Source organism: Homarus americanus, unplaced genomic scaffold, assembly GCF_018991925.1.
Source record: "Homarus americanus isolate GMGI-L3 unplaced genomic scaffold, GMGI_Hamer_2.0 scaffold5686, whole genome shotgun sequence".
Classification (NCBI taxonomy): domain Eukaryota; kingdom Metazoa; phylum Arthropoda; class Malacostraca; order Decapoda; family Nephropidae; genus Homarus; species Homarus americanus.
This window is the reverse complement of record NW_024722572.1, coordinates 130197-145000: the sequence shown is the minus strand read 5'-3', so window position 1 is coordinate 145000 and position 14804 is coordinate 130197. Positions and strand designations below refer to the sequence as shown.

At 39.8% G+C, this 14804-nt stretch overlaps 1 protein-coding gene across 1 annotated transcript in view; it reads left to right on the top strand.

The window, feature by feature from the left end:
- Nucleotides 1-14461, top strand: part of LOC121862793 — a 38966-nt gene extending 24505 nt beyond the window's left edge. Inside the window, exons 4-5 of the mRNA XM_042361104.1 lie at nucleotides 12617-12786; nucleotides 14355-14461. Of these exons, the coding sequence (XP_042217038.1) occupies nucleotides 12617-12783 (167 nt within the window). The 3' untranslated portion in view covers nucleotides 12784-12786; nucleotides 14355-14461. The remainder of the gene's footprint in view (nucleotides 1-12616; nucleotides 12787-14354) is intronic.
- The last annotated feature ends 343 nt before the right edge of the window (nucleotides 14462-14804 follow it).

Sequence of the window (14804 nt, the reverse complement as noted above, 5' to 3'; positions counted from 1 at the left end):
AGACATTGTTTATTAAAGGGACGCGTCCTCTCCATCTATCTATCCATCCGTCCATCCATACGTCCGTTCATCCATACATACGTCCATCCGTCCGTCCGTCCGTCCGTCTGTCCATCCATCCATCCATCCATCCATCACGACAAATATGGCCAATTAAGTCATGTTGATAGTTCTATATAAATCCTCCTTATAAATCCTACTAAATGTTTATCAAAGTAGGTAAATAAATTAATACTTTGTTATACTTTCTGGCGTGTTTAATCTTATTACTTCAGGTAATATTTTGAAACTACCATCAAAGTATATAAGGAAAATGGTCGAAATGGAAGTATAAATAATTTGAAATTACCAAGAAAGTATAAATGGTGGTCAAAATATAAACAAAATATTAATTTAAATTTTGTCTTCTAACTGGTGGTGTTAAGGTATCTAGTTAAGGTAGAGTCTCAGTGTTAATTTTGTCTCCTAACTGGTGGTGTTAAGGTATCTAGTTAAGGTAGAGTCTCAGTAATTGTGTCTCCTAACTGGTGGTGTTAAGTATCTAGTTAAGGTAGAGTCTCAGTGTTAATTTTGTCTCCTAACTGGTGGTGTTAAGGTATCTAGTTGATGTAGAGTCTCAGTGTTGTGTCTCCTAACTGGTGGTGTTAAGGTATCTAGTTAAGGTAGAGTCTCAGTGTTAATTGTGTCTCCTAACTGGTGGTGTTAAGGTATCTAGTTAAGGTAGAGTCTCAGTGTTAATTTTGTCTCCTAACTGGTGGTGTTAAGTGAAGGTATCTAGTTAAGGTAGAGTCTCAGTGTTAATTTTGTCTCCTAACTGGTGGTGTGAAGGTATCTAGTTAAGGTAGAGTCTCAGTGTTGATCGTGTCTCCTAACTGGTGGTGTTAAGTGAAGGTATCTAGTTAAGGTAGAGTCTCAGTGTTAATTGTGTCTCCTAACTGGTGGTGTTAAGTTAAGGTATCTAGTTAAGGTAGAGTCTCAGTGTTAATTGTGTCTCCTAACTGGTGGTGTGAAGGTATCTAGTTAAGGTAGAGTCTCAGTGTTAATTTTGTCTCCTAACTGGTGTGGAAGGTATCTAGTTAAGGTAAAGTCTCCGTGTAATTATGCTGCCATTTTCTGATATCTTAATTCTGTTTTACCTTAAGTTTACCATATAAGTGAATTCTGACTTTCTGGACTTAAGAGAAATATTCACCACATAAGGTTCGTGACTTTTCGCTAGAATTTTGGAAGAGAAGAGTAAAGAATTTTGCAACAGTGTAGAGGAATATTCTCCTGTTTTTTGGGCAAGCGGAATTGTAGTGCTTGTGTGTGTGTGTGTTATATTTTTGGCAATAATATACTACTACTAGTACTACTACTGCTACTACTACTAATAATAATAATAATAATAAATAAATAACTAACTCAGAGCAAGATCTCGTGTTTATAAACCCAAAGAGACAACGAACTCAAATGTTTTCTTTATACTCCAAATAAACTTTAAAAGTAAAAAAAAAATTCTTTCCACACCGAAAATAAAACATAGCGAATTAAAATCCTTCTTATGTTACTCTAAGAATTAATTTGATATTAATTAAAAGAACTGCAAAGATAAAAACAAAATATTAATACACCTGTATCCCCTCACACTCGTAAACAAATGGTGACAACAAGGATAACATGCCTAAGACTATTTCCACTATAAAAAACCCGCCAATTTGCTCCATTCTCTTGTTGCTGAAGAATGTGAGAAAACTTAATATCTCCCTTTGTTTACTGAGACTACAGACTACAGGCCACTTCTAAATTGTCTCCTTGTAAGATGACAGGCACACGAACCCACAAGGCCAGCGAGCCACGACATAGCTCCTTGGGGAACTCTCCGACCTGTACACAAACACAGTCTATATTTTTTTGTTCTATACTACACACAAGGAAGCGCTCTTGTTCTTCTCTGTGTTCTATAAGCAAAAAGAACTTATGTTTTTTGTTCTATACTGTAAACACGGTGGAGGGGGGGGGGTATATATTTGAGAGGTTAAGTCATCATACTCAAGAGGTTGTCATCATACTCAAGGGGTTAAATCATCATACTCAAGGGGTTAAATCATCATACTCAAGAGGTTAAATCATCACTCAAGAGATTAAGTCATCATACCTAAGGGGTTAAATCATCATACTCAAGAGGTTAAGTCATCATACTCAAGGTTAAATCATCATACTCAAGGGTTAAATCATCATACTCAAGAGGTTAAGTCATCATACTCAAGGGTTAAATCATCATACTCAGGGGTTAAACATCATACTCAAGAGGTTAAGTCATCATACTCAAGAGGTTAAATCATCATACCTGGGTTAAATCATCATACTCAAGAGGTTAAATCATCATACTCAAGGGACTAAAATTTTCCACCTTACTTGATTAAAAAAATAAAAATCCTTAAAACAATAAAAATCACCAAAATCTATATCAAACCAACGACTAAAAACCACCAACCAATGATAAACCAGACAAATAAAACCAAACCGGGAAGGCGATTGGTGAGCTGTGACATCTCCAAGGCTGAGTTTGACAAAGAGATTAGGAGGGTTTGATAATTCTCTCAAGGCCGTAAACCTTTCTCTTCTCCTCATCTTCTCTCTCTCTCCTCACTTCTCTCCTCACTTCTCTCTCTCTCTCTCTCTCTCTTCTCTCTCTCTCTCTCTCTCTCTCTCTCTCTCCTCACTTCTCTCTCACTTTGGGTGAGACACAAAGCGGATTTAGTGAGAAAGAAAAGAAAGAGATTTGTTCATGAGGAATTTCTTTGTTTACTTATCTTATTGTTTGTGATGTTTGTTTGTTGTTTACTTTATGAATTGTTTATTTTGATGACTTTTGTGTTTGTGTGTAGTCTTTATAGGTTTACACGCACGCACGTACAGTTAAAGAAGAGAGAGAAAGAGAGATAAAGAAAGAGAATCGTCCCTATCAATGCATGTGTGTTGACCTCCCCGTGATCGTAGTAAACAGTGACGAGTGTTGATATGGAGTGACCCAGTGAAAGAATCTTACGGCATGGTCATTGGGTTGAAGGGTTCATTGGATATGACCTCTAATAGGTACAATGATGTATTCTTTCCCTATTCTCTCCTCTCCTAAAACCTCTCACTTTTCCTCCTTCCCTCTCTTTTCCCCTCTCTTTTACCCTCCTCCTCCTCCTCTTCCCCCTTTCAATTCATACGCCCCCTCTCCTCCTCCTCCTCCTTCCCCCTTCCAAGCCTCCTATTTTTTCCCTCCCAAATCCCTTGTCATCTTCTCTCTCTCCTTTATCCCATTCCCTTCCCTTCTCCCACAGCCCCTTCCTACACCCTGTCTCCTCTCCTCAATCACCCCTTACTTCTTCTCCTTCAGCCACCCACTTACCCTCCCCCTTCCTTTCCTTCCCCTCACCATCCCCGGCGTCATAAATGGCTAAGGCGGCAGACTGAAATTCCAACTTATTCTGGTAAACTTGAGTTAATTTCAAAGTTCGCGGTCCTCATTCTGTCTGTGTGAGTGGCAGACTTGTGCAGCCCTGTGGCAGAGTGTCTCTCTCTCTCTCTCTCTTTCAGACAATATCCACCAAAAATCAACGAAGCTTTAAACTTCTCAACTTATTCTGGATCAAAGAATATTTTTTCACGCTAGAATCTTTCCCCAGCTGAGTGCTAAGGTGATTCTCTCTCTCTTTATCCCCAGCTTAATGTCAAGAACTCTCTCTCTCTCTTACCTCTAGCGGAGTGTCAAGGACTTTCTCACTTTCTCCTCTTACTTTTTACCCCCAGCTGAGTGAAAAGGACTCTCTCTCTCTCTCTCTCTCTTCTCTCTCTCTCTCTCTCTCTCTCTCTCTCATTTCTAGTATCTGTGGAGGAGCTCACGAGAGGTGCTTAAGGGGTGTAGAGACACATTTCTGAGTACTGTCTCACTGTCTCTCTCAGTCTCTCTCACCCTGTGTTCTGAGACACTCCTGGGCTGAGGGGAGACAGGGTGAGGGTTTAGTGAGAAGACAGAGAGACAGAGATAGAGAGAGAGACGCACACACATATATGTATTTGTGTGTGTGTGTGTGTGTGTGTGTGTGTGTGTGTGTGTGTGTGTGTGTGTATGTGTTTGTGTGTGTGTGTGTGTGTGTAATAACTTCACTGCCTATGTATAACTGACCTCACACAGAAACATTCAATTGACATCCTTATCTCACAATGGACATCATAACGATATCACAACCTCCAGATGATCTCAAAATGATGATGCCACTATCTGTAGCCATTGACCTCAAAAAAAAAATGACATCTTTGACCTGCAGTTGACCTCTTAATGACCTGACGGAAGACATCATTATCACCTGAGGTTTGCCGTGTGTTTTTTCTGGCCAAGTTACTGTCGTGTTTTGAAACTCTGAGAAGTCCTTTGTTTTTCGATGTTTTTTGGTGTGTGGGGGAGAGGGGGGTTGGGGAGGTTGGGAGTGGGGGGCTGGGGAGTGGGGGCTGGGGGAGTGGGGGTTGGGGAGTGGGGGGTTGGGGAGTGGGGTTGGGGAGTGGGGGGTGGGGGAGTGGGGGTGGGGGGAGTGGGTGGGGAGCTGGGGAGTGGGTGGGGAGCTGGGGAGGGGAGCTGGGAGCGGAGAGGGAGGGAGGGAGGGGGCTGGGGAGGGGTGGGGAGGGGTTGGGAGTGGGGGTGGATGTGAGGGGTGAAGGGTTGAGGGGGTGGGGGGGTTGCAGCTCACCTCCCTCACCCCCTCGTGCCAGTTCCTTCACTAATGACTCAGTAAGGAGAGTAATTAGCGGCTATTAGTCGTTTATGATGGTGTTCTGTCTCCTAGTGTGTTCTCAAGGCTGTTTATATTCTTGTTGTTGTTGTTGTTGTTGTTGTTGTTGTTGTTATTGTTGTTGTTAGTGTTGTTGTTATTGTTGTTGTTATTGTTGTTGTTATTGTTGTTGTTATTGTTGTTGTTATTGTTGTTGTTATTGTTGTTGTTGTTGTTGTTGTTGTTGTTGTTGTTGTTATTGTTGTTGTTGTTGTTGTTGTTGTTGTTATTGTTATTAAGGTTATCCTCAGCATTCTCCTCCTCCTTCCTCTCTACCCCCCCTCCTCTCCCCCCTCTCCTTCCTCACCTCACTACACAATGACTGCAACGAAGTATTGTGTTATTTTCACCTGAGAGAGAGAGAGAGAGAGAGAGAGAGAGAGAAAGAGAGAAAGTAAACAGAACATCGTGTCATCTCTCTCTCTCTCTCTCTCTCTCTCTCTCTACAACACAAACACGATATCCAAAATGAAGTCGAAATCGCTCTGAGACTCTACCCTAACCTTCTGTATTTTCTTCCCAGGTTACGAGAATAAAAAAAAACTTTTCGTAAGTCCCTTTGGAAAATTCCCCTTTTAGGTGTCAACTTAAGTGGGTCAATTAAACGCACTTGGTGATATCGAGTCATGGGGAGAAAATAAAAGTGAATTTATGATTGTTTTTTCTTCAGAATTCGTCTATGTGTCGTAGTTTGAGTGTGTCGTAGAGTCGTAGTTTGAGTGAGTGGTGTAGTGAGTAGTTTGAGTGTGTCGTAGTGTCGTAGTTTGAGTGAGTGGTGTAGTGAGTAGTTTGAGTGTGTCGTAGTGTCGTAGTTTGAGTGTGTCGTAGTGTCGTAATTTCAGTGTGTCGTAGTGTCGTAGTTTGGCTTAGTCGTGTAGTGTCGTAGTTTGAGTGTGTCGTAGTGTCGTAGTTTGAGTGAGTGGTGTAGTGTCGTAGTTTGAGTGTGTCGTAGTGTCGTAGTTTAAGTGTGTCGTAGTGTCGTACTTTGATTACCGAACCTTTAGAAACGGGAGTGATGGTGAGTAACTACGTCTACCTGAGTAAGTACGTCGACGATATCACGAGAGAAAATAATAATGACTAATTCTCTTGCTGGTAAACTCTTGATAAATTCTATTGATGGTGACTTGCAATAGCTCAGAGGTGACGGATTTCCGAAATAAACCCAATTAGTTCGTTTCACATTTTTGTTTTTCTTGGAATTGTGAGTTGAAATCCACAGGCAGATAATTACCCTAAAAAAAATCATTATCGACTGAAATGGTTGAGATATAATTCGATAATGTTTACGAATTATTGACTTATTAAAAGGGTTTGTTTATATCTCACGAGCTATCAAATTGAGACATCTTCCCTATTATTAAAGCTGGTATAGAGTTTCCAATATGTTTATACTAATTTTTATCCTTTAAGAAGACTATAAAGGGAAATATTAAGCGTGAAATATTGGAGTTCACTGGAAGGATTATTTATCGTTGAGTAACTAGGAAGACGAAGGGAATATTGACATCTTAATAACGTTCCAATATTCTTATGGAAGACTGGACACCACGAATATATTATACAAAGCCGAATATCTTTTCCATTTATGTTAATATTTCATATGAATGATTGAACTCTCCTAAAAAGAAAATATATATATATATATATATATTCTTTCAGCAAAACTCCAAATAAGACAAAGATAAATCTATGATATTTTTTTTAATATTTTTTAAAAGACTTTACAACACAATGAACTCGTAAAGAAACATTTTAAAATCTATTTATCGGAATAATTTACACTCTTCTAAAAACACCAAAACACTGGAACAATATTTACGTACAAAAAATTAAAAAAATATTGGCCAGGGTCGTTTCAATTCGGTGTATTGATTTAGAATAAAAATTAAACGCCCCCATATCGCATAACAATGGCGCTGAAATATAATAGAAGTTTTTTCCTGAATAACATCAAGCGCTGTTATTTTCGAGTTATTTTTAACATGATATATTTTGTGATTATTATTTTTTATTATTTTGTTTTTGTGTTTTGGTCGCTTATTCTCTGTGGTGGTGGTGGTGGTGGTGGTGGTGGTGGTGGTGGTGACGGTGGTGGTGGTGGTGGTGGTGGTGGTGGTGATTTAACGTAGATGAGTTGAAATCATTGATACTGTGTGTACGTATATTTGATTACTTAAATATATATACATGCTTACACACACACACACTACTACTTACACTACTTTTTTATAACGTGGCCTCCTGCCTCCCCCAATAGCCACACCCTCGCCGCCATTTTATTACCTTAATATTAAATATCCTAATACATAAGTAGCCATCCTAGCTGTGTTGAGTTAGTTGAGCCACAGATCTATGCGGCATTCAGTGACTGTTAGTGTTGCCTCATAGTCAATATCTGCAACTGTTGTCGGCTTTGGGGCCGATGCTCTCGTTCCCCTGAGGCAGAGCAAAGCCGACCTAAGGAGAGAGAAGGACAGTCGACATCTCATCCAGGCTGTAACATAACTTCTGGTCTGCTGCTTCTGTTCGGATAACAAAAAATATCCCTTTGCCAAAGAAAACGGGCAACGTCTCAATTAGCCTGAGTGTGCGACAGTTGCCCTTTATAACTAGAGATGCGAGCGTTACCCCTAAGAAACTTCCCATGGAATAATGAATGTATTTCTCTAGGGCGCTACGTGCTGGGGTTTCTCATTGTACACAGTGTAGAGGAAGCCCCCACCAGAGGAGCAATTACCGAAACCAGCTGGTGTAATACAGGGGTTCATTCTGGTATTTTTATCCTGCATACCATCTACTTGTTATGGGAAGAGAAAACGTGTTATTATAGTGAAGGGGTAACTTAAATATTGAGGAAGGGATGGAAATGGGAATTCACATAAGGTACTGTAGTGTATTGTAGTAGTTGTGGTGGTTAAGTGAGAAGCTCCTGGGTGTGATTGAATTATTTGGTAAAGATGGACTGATTTGACCTAATTTACCCTAATTTAACCCTCTAAACTATTCTATGGTCGCGAAGGCTTGGTCAGGTTAAGTTATGTTTGGTTAGATTAGGTTAATTTAATTTGGGTTGGGTTTGGTTAGGTTACGTTTGGTTTGGCAAGATTATTTTAGGTTAGTTTAGACTATATTAGGTTAGGTTAACACATGTTAGTCTTATTATTTAACAGTACAAATATTAACTAGGTGAAGTATCAATTTAGTTAAGATATTATCTAAAATTTCCCGTTTTTTATAACAAAGAAATCGATTTTATATATAGGCGGTGACTTAACCATTTTACAAAACTCTGCACGTTCATATTCTGCTTCAGATTCAGGCTTTTAGAAACTCCGTCCAGCTGTAAAGTTACCAGAAGGGGGTTTTTGCAACGTTACTTTGGTGGCTTTTATTCCATACAGATTCCAGTAATTGTGTACGAAAGAAAACGTGGACAGGTGACATCTCTCTCAAGGGGTAACTTAACATTCACAGTGTAACACCTTATTTCATTCTGCATTGTTCTCGTTTCTACACAAGTCCCCACACACTGTGACATAATTGCCAGCGTCAGGTTTATAGTCATTTTTCTTTCATTATTTTATTTTTAATTCCGCAAAAAGAAAAACAGAATTAAAGAGAAAACGGGTCTCTCTCTCTCTCATGATCCTCCTAGTGGCTTAAGTCACTTGGAATAACTTAAACATGCATGAAGGGAAGTGGACCTAGGTTAAAGTTGACAGAGGTTTTATGATAATGAAAACTAACATGAACAAAATTAACAAAATTAACAAAATTAACAAAAGGAGACAACATGAAAGAAGGAAGAGAAGGATATAAATAGAAAAATAAATAAACTAAAACGAAGAAATTAAAAGAATAAGATAAAAAAAATACGTAATAGAAAATAAGAAAAATAGGAAAAACAGAAATGATTAAAACAAAAACAAAAGAAAATACCTGATAAACAAAACAGATAAGAACAAGAAAGAAAAATAAACGATAATAAGGAGAAATTTATAATAAAGAGAGAGAGAAATATGACACGTGATAAAGAAGAGAGGAATAATGGGATAATAGACGAAGGAGAGACGAATTAGACGGAAATAAAAGAAACGAAGTGAATACAAAGAGACGAAAATAAGAACGAAGGGAAATGGGAAGAAACCAAAACAAGGAATAAATTACAAACGAAGGAACTAAAGAAGAAGAAGAAGAAGAAGAAGCGAAAGACGAAAGGGGGGAAACAAAAGACGATAACAATAACAAAAGGAAAACGGAGGAGAAGAAGAGATTAAATAAAGATAAACAGTAGAATGAAATAAGAGAGAAAGACGAGAAAATAAGAAGCAGTAATAAGGCAGAATAAAACAGCAAAGAGAGAGAGAAGAGAATAGAAAAGTGAAGAGAGAAGAGAAGAGAAGAGAGAAGATAAACAGCAATAACAAAGGGTAATATATATATGGAAAGACCGGAAACAGAAGAAAAGTGAACGAAAACGAATAGCGAGAGAGAGAGAGAGAGAGAACACGGCAACCACTTTCCCCTCCTCTCGACAATTTCCTGTGAGGTATTGGGACGTGCCAACCCAGCCTCTCAAATTCCGGGATCTTCACTACACTATATGTCAGCCTTAACTGGAGATATTTATAATGTTAGTTAGAACCTAAGTTAAGAATTCAATTGAACTTAAGAACCTTTTAGAATCCACCGTTGTGTCGTAGTTTAGATAACATTCTTACATTACCAAGATAAGAGACGTAAAAGATAACATGATAATAACTGTAATAATAATAAACTAATGATAAGGTAAAATAAGGAAGCGATAATATGGTTTAGTGAATGAAAAAATAAGGAAATAAAACCAAAAAAATAAAACATTTCTTTGGTTTAATATGATTGGGTTTAAAACGAGTGGTCAAAAATAAAACAACTTTAATTATAAGCAAAATCTGAATTAAGACACCTTTCAAAACTCTTCTTTCCTCTCCCCCCTCCCTCCCTCTCACTCTTTCTTCTTGCCCCCTTTTTCCCTCCCTCTCTTTCCCTCCCTCCCTCTTCTCCCTCCCTCCCTCTCACTCTCTCCCTCCTCAAATATTTGATAATTGGAACCTCATTAGACCTTACACCTTGCCAACAACTCTCTCCCTCTCTTCCCCTCTCCTTCCCTCTCCCTCTCTTTCCCTCCCTCTTTCCCTCCCTCTCTCTCCCTCTCCCTCTCTTTCCCTCCCTCTCTCTCCCTCTTTCCCTCCCTCTCTCTCCCCACTCCTTAAATATTTGATAATTGGAACCCCATTCAACCTTACAGGGGGCTAAAATTATTGGCAAGGAAGTCGAGTTCTTTTAAAAACACCAAAACAAACAGTAAATAAAACACCGCAATGATTTAAGAATGTGGAATAAATTAATAAAAATAGAAAGAAATTATACAGATAAATTTAAATGAATGAGTAAGTTAATAAATGAATAATGAGGTAAATTGATAAATATGTGAAAGAAACGGGAAAAAAAACATCGAATCTCTCTCCAGCTGTCACGTGTTTCCTGTATTTTGATTGGCTATTCCACGGCTGTCTCGAGTTTCCGGCATTGTGATTGGTTCTTGCCAGTGGTCCTCAAATTCTCAGTATTTCGATTGGCTATTCCTTACATTCAACTTTACAATTTTACGATTGGTTGTTCACAGCTGCCTGAAATCTTCCACAGTTTTAATTGGCTCTGCCTCAGCTGCCGTGAGATTTCTTGAATTTCTTATTGGCTACTCCTGGCTACCACGAATTTCCAGCATTTTGATTGGCTATTCCATCTGTCGTGAGTTTTAGCATTTTGATTGGCTATTGCAACTGACATGAATTTTTGGAGTACTTTCATTGGCTTTTCCAAAAACCATGAGTTTTTTTCAAGCATTTTCATTGGCTATCCCAACTATCACACGTTTTGAAGCATTTTCATTGGTTCTTCCCGACCTGTCAAGAATTTCCAGCATTTTGATTGGCTCCTTATACATTTTCGCCTCCTTAATTGACACTTTAATTACGTACATCTCAGACCCGGTGTTCAGTAGGTGTCATTTCTCCCTCCTCAGTCACACAGTTATCAACCTTATCGTCTCCAGGGAAATATTTTCAGCATTATTTTTAACCATGATATATTTTTTTCCCTCCTCTCGCTCTTCTGTGATTGGCGTAATTACCAATTCTCTCTCTTCCTTCAGTAATTGACTCGTTAATTAGCTCTTCACTGTCTCATTAACGTAAATCACGGGATAATTATCATTTATTCCGTGTGTGTGTGATGCAACGACTTCATAATCAGGGTTGGGTTAGGTTAGGTTAGGTTAGGTTAGTTTAAGCAAGAAATAAATGTATTTATATATGCAAGATAAAATATATATATCTAATTAGATTCTCACTTCACATTCTCTCCATCACATTCCCACCCTCACATTCTCTCCCTCACATTCTCACCCTCACATTCTCTCACCCTCACATTCTCTCACCCTCACATTCTCTCCCTCACATTCTCACCCTCACATTCCCCCCTCCCACATTCTCTCATTCTCCACCCTCACATTCTCTTCCTCATTCTCCACCCTCATTCTCTCACCCTCACATTCTCACCCTCACATTCTCACCCTCACATTCTCACCCTTTCTCTCTCAGGTGATGATCTCTCCTCCATAAGTTGCCTCTCTGTCACCTCACTGTCACCTCACCTCACCTCAGCCCATAATAGCCCTTGTCCCCCCCCACGGTATCATCTCCTGCACGCCCATCGTTATGCATTTCCTTTTTGTATCTTATATTTTCGGGTTTCTCTCTTCCTCGTCTTTTTCTTTTCCTTCTTTATTATCATTCTATTTTTCCTTTATTCTCTCATTCTTCTGCTCCTCTCTTTATTTTTTTTCTGTCTCTTATTCTTCTCCTTTTCTTATTATTTTATTATCATCTCTCATTTTTCTTTCTCCTTTCTGTCTGTCTGTCTGTATTATTCGTCTAGTTCTCTTTCTTCCTCTTCCTCTGTCTATGTCTGTCTATCTGAACCTATTTGTAAACAATATCCTTCATAGAAAACGTAAAAAACTGTAAACAAATTCATAGAAAACGGAATAATGTAAACAATGGTGAAGACAATGTTATGCCACAATATAATTATTAATGAACGCGATAATTTTTGTGTTGATTAATTTCCACAAAAAAAAAAATAATAATTACATGTTAGAAGATAAAGAAAATAAATAGTTTATTTCTCTGGTAATTATCACTGTATCTCCTGTCCTGTCTGTCTGTCTGTCCTGTCTGTCTGTTCTGTCTGTCTGTCTGTCTGTCTTCCCTCCCTCACCCTCTCCCTCCTCCTTGCTATCTTTCCTCCATGATAACATTTACTCTCACCATTTCCTCATATCTGTCTATTTTATCTGTCAATTTCCCCTGTCTATTTTCTGTCTATTTCTGTCTGTATTTTATCTATTTCTGTCTGTCTATTTCGTCTGTCTATTTCTGTCTGTCTATTTCTCTGTCTATTTCTGTCTATTTCCGTCTGGTCTCCTTCATGTGTCTTATTAAACATTTGCTAAAACGTTCCCACTAATTTTAATTTATTTTCTGTCTGTGTGTGTGTGTGTGTGTGTGTGTGTGTGTGTGTGTGAGTGTGTGTGTGTGAGAGTTACGTGGTGATGTTTATGGATAATTAAAATTACCTTAGAATTCAATTATCCATTTTCTCTCCATTTCCCCATATTCCTCCATTTCCCATCTTCTCCATTTCCATCTCTCCATTTCCCATTTTCTTCCATTTCCCATCATTCGTCCCAGTTTCTCTGTTCTACCCTTCAGAGGACGGGCTAGGGGCGAGGACAAGGTGTGGGTGTGTGGTATTGGTGCTGGCGGCCGTGGCTGGTGGGCGTGGGCGTGCCTCTCGCTCTACGGGTCGACCCAGGGGCGTCTCTCCACCAACGTCTAGAGTCGGCCAAGACGCTACTCAGAGAGACGCCGCTCTTTGACGGGTTAGTGACGTAATGCTGTGATGTCACGGTTTTTAAGGGTGACGTCATGGTTTATTTATGTTTTGATTGGTGGAAGGGACTGCGATGTCATGGTTTTGCAAGGGTGACGTCATGGTTTATTTATGTTTTGATTGGTGGAAGGGATTCAGGATTTGTTTACACTTTGAATAGAAGAGTGACGTCAGGACTTGATGACACTCAGTGATGACGTCACAGTTTGTTTACCTGCTTCACCGAGTAATTACGTCAGCTGTTGTTGACATGAGAAAAAAAAACCACATTTTACGAATAATTTCTCTCAATATTATAGAACAACACTCATGTTAACTTTCTTGGTGAATATAAGAAATATCTAATTAACATTTACATAAACAACAGCTGACAATATACGTGTGTGTGTGTGTGTGTGTGTGTGTGTGTGTGTGTGTGTGTGTGTGTAATTGTATTTACATATCTCGGAAAGTAGGAAAAACAGACAGACAGACACAGACACAGACAGACAGACAGACAGACACACACACAGCAAGACAGACAGACAGGGATAATGTCTTTCTATTGCTAAAAATATATAAAATGTAATTCGTATTTGGGTCAAATTTGTTCTGTTACATTCCTTCTCCTTCTTTCCCTCTCTTCTTCTCCCTTCTCCTCTTCCCCTTCCCTCCCTTCTTTCCCTCCTTCTCCCCCGCTTCCCTCTTCCCTCCCTCCCTCCCTCACCCTCTTTCATCTCTGCTCTGGGAACATAAGTCATCCACTGAGTCGTTTTTTCGTGATCTGAGAATAGTTTATAGGAGGAGAGAGGTATAGTCTCTCTCTCTCCCTCTCTCTTTCTCTCTCTCTCTCTGTTTTTCCCACGAGAATAATGTATCTCTCCTGTTCGATACAGTCTCTTAGCTTTGGTTATGGAGATGAGGAGGTAGGAGGTCTCTCTCTCTCTCTCCTCTCTGTTTTTCCCGAGAATAGTTCTCTCTGCTCGAGTCTCTAGCTCTGGTTATGAGAGCTTCTTTTCTCTGTTTTTAATTACCATCGTCCATTCAAATTTAGTAATGAAAGACAAATTAATTTTCCTGTGGGCACAAAAATGCAAAAAATAAAAAAGAGAGAGAGAGAGAGAGAAGAAGAGAGAGAGAGAGACATATAGATAACTGATAAGAGATAATAAAACCGAGAATTACAGAAGAAAATAAATAAACAAGATACAGAAAACAACAAACTCATCCTAAACAAAATCACGTCAATTAACAATTTATACGGACCCAAAAATTTTTTAACGAGTATACACTCCCTACCCCACTCTCCTGCCCCCCACCCGAAAATAATGTAAACCAAGAACTTAAACCAGTGCTATAGATTATCCACCAGAGGACTCCTTCACAGAGGGGGAGGGGAGGGTTAAACCAAACACTAGAACTAATGAATTCAGGAAGTAGTGGACCGAGGTAGGGGAGGGGAGGGTTCTGAACCGGGGAAAAATAGGTGGAAGACTAGAGATTTGGGGGAGTTTTAATGAGGGCGGGGGAGGGGAGAGGGGGTATTGGAACCTTTATTTAACACACACCTTCCTCCAGACACAACGACCTGCCGTAGAGAGAGACTAACACACACACCTTCCTCCGGCAGACACAACGACCTGCCGTAGAGAGAGAGACTAACACACACACCTTCCTCCGGCAGACACAACGACCTGCTGTGAACATCAGGAAGTTTATGCACAATAAACTTCACAGTTTCAACTTCACGGCCGAGCTGAAGAAACTTGTCCGTGGTCCAGGTCCTCTTGGTCCCATACTGACCTGCCCAGACTGAAGGAGGGCATGGGGTGCCCAGGTGAGTGTGTGGTCCTGCCCAGGTGAGTGTGTGGTCCTGCCCAGGTGAGTGTGTGGTCCTGCCCAGGGAGTGTGGCCCCTGCCCAGGGGAGTGTGTGGTCCTGCCCAGGTGAGGTCCCGCCCAGTGAGGTGGTCCTGCCCAGGGGAGGTGTGGTCCTGCTCAGGTGAGTGTGTGGTCCTGCCCAGGGAATG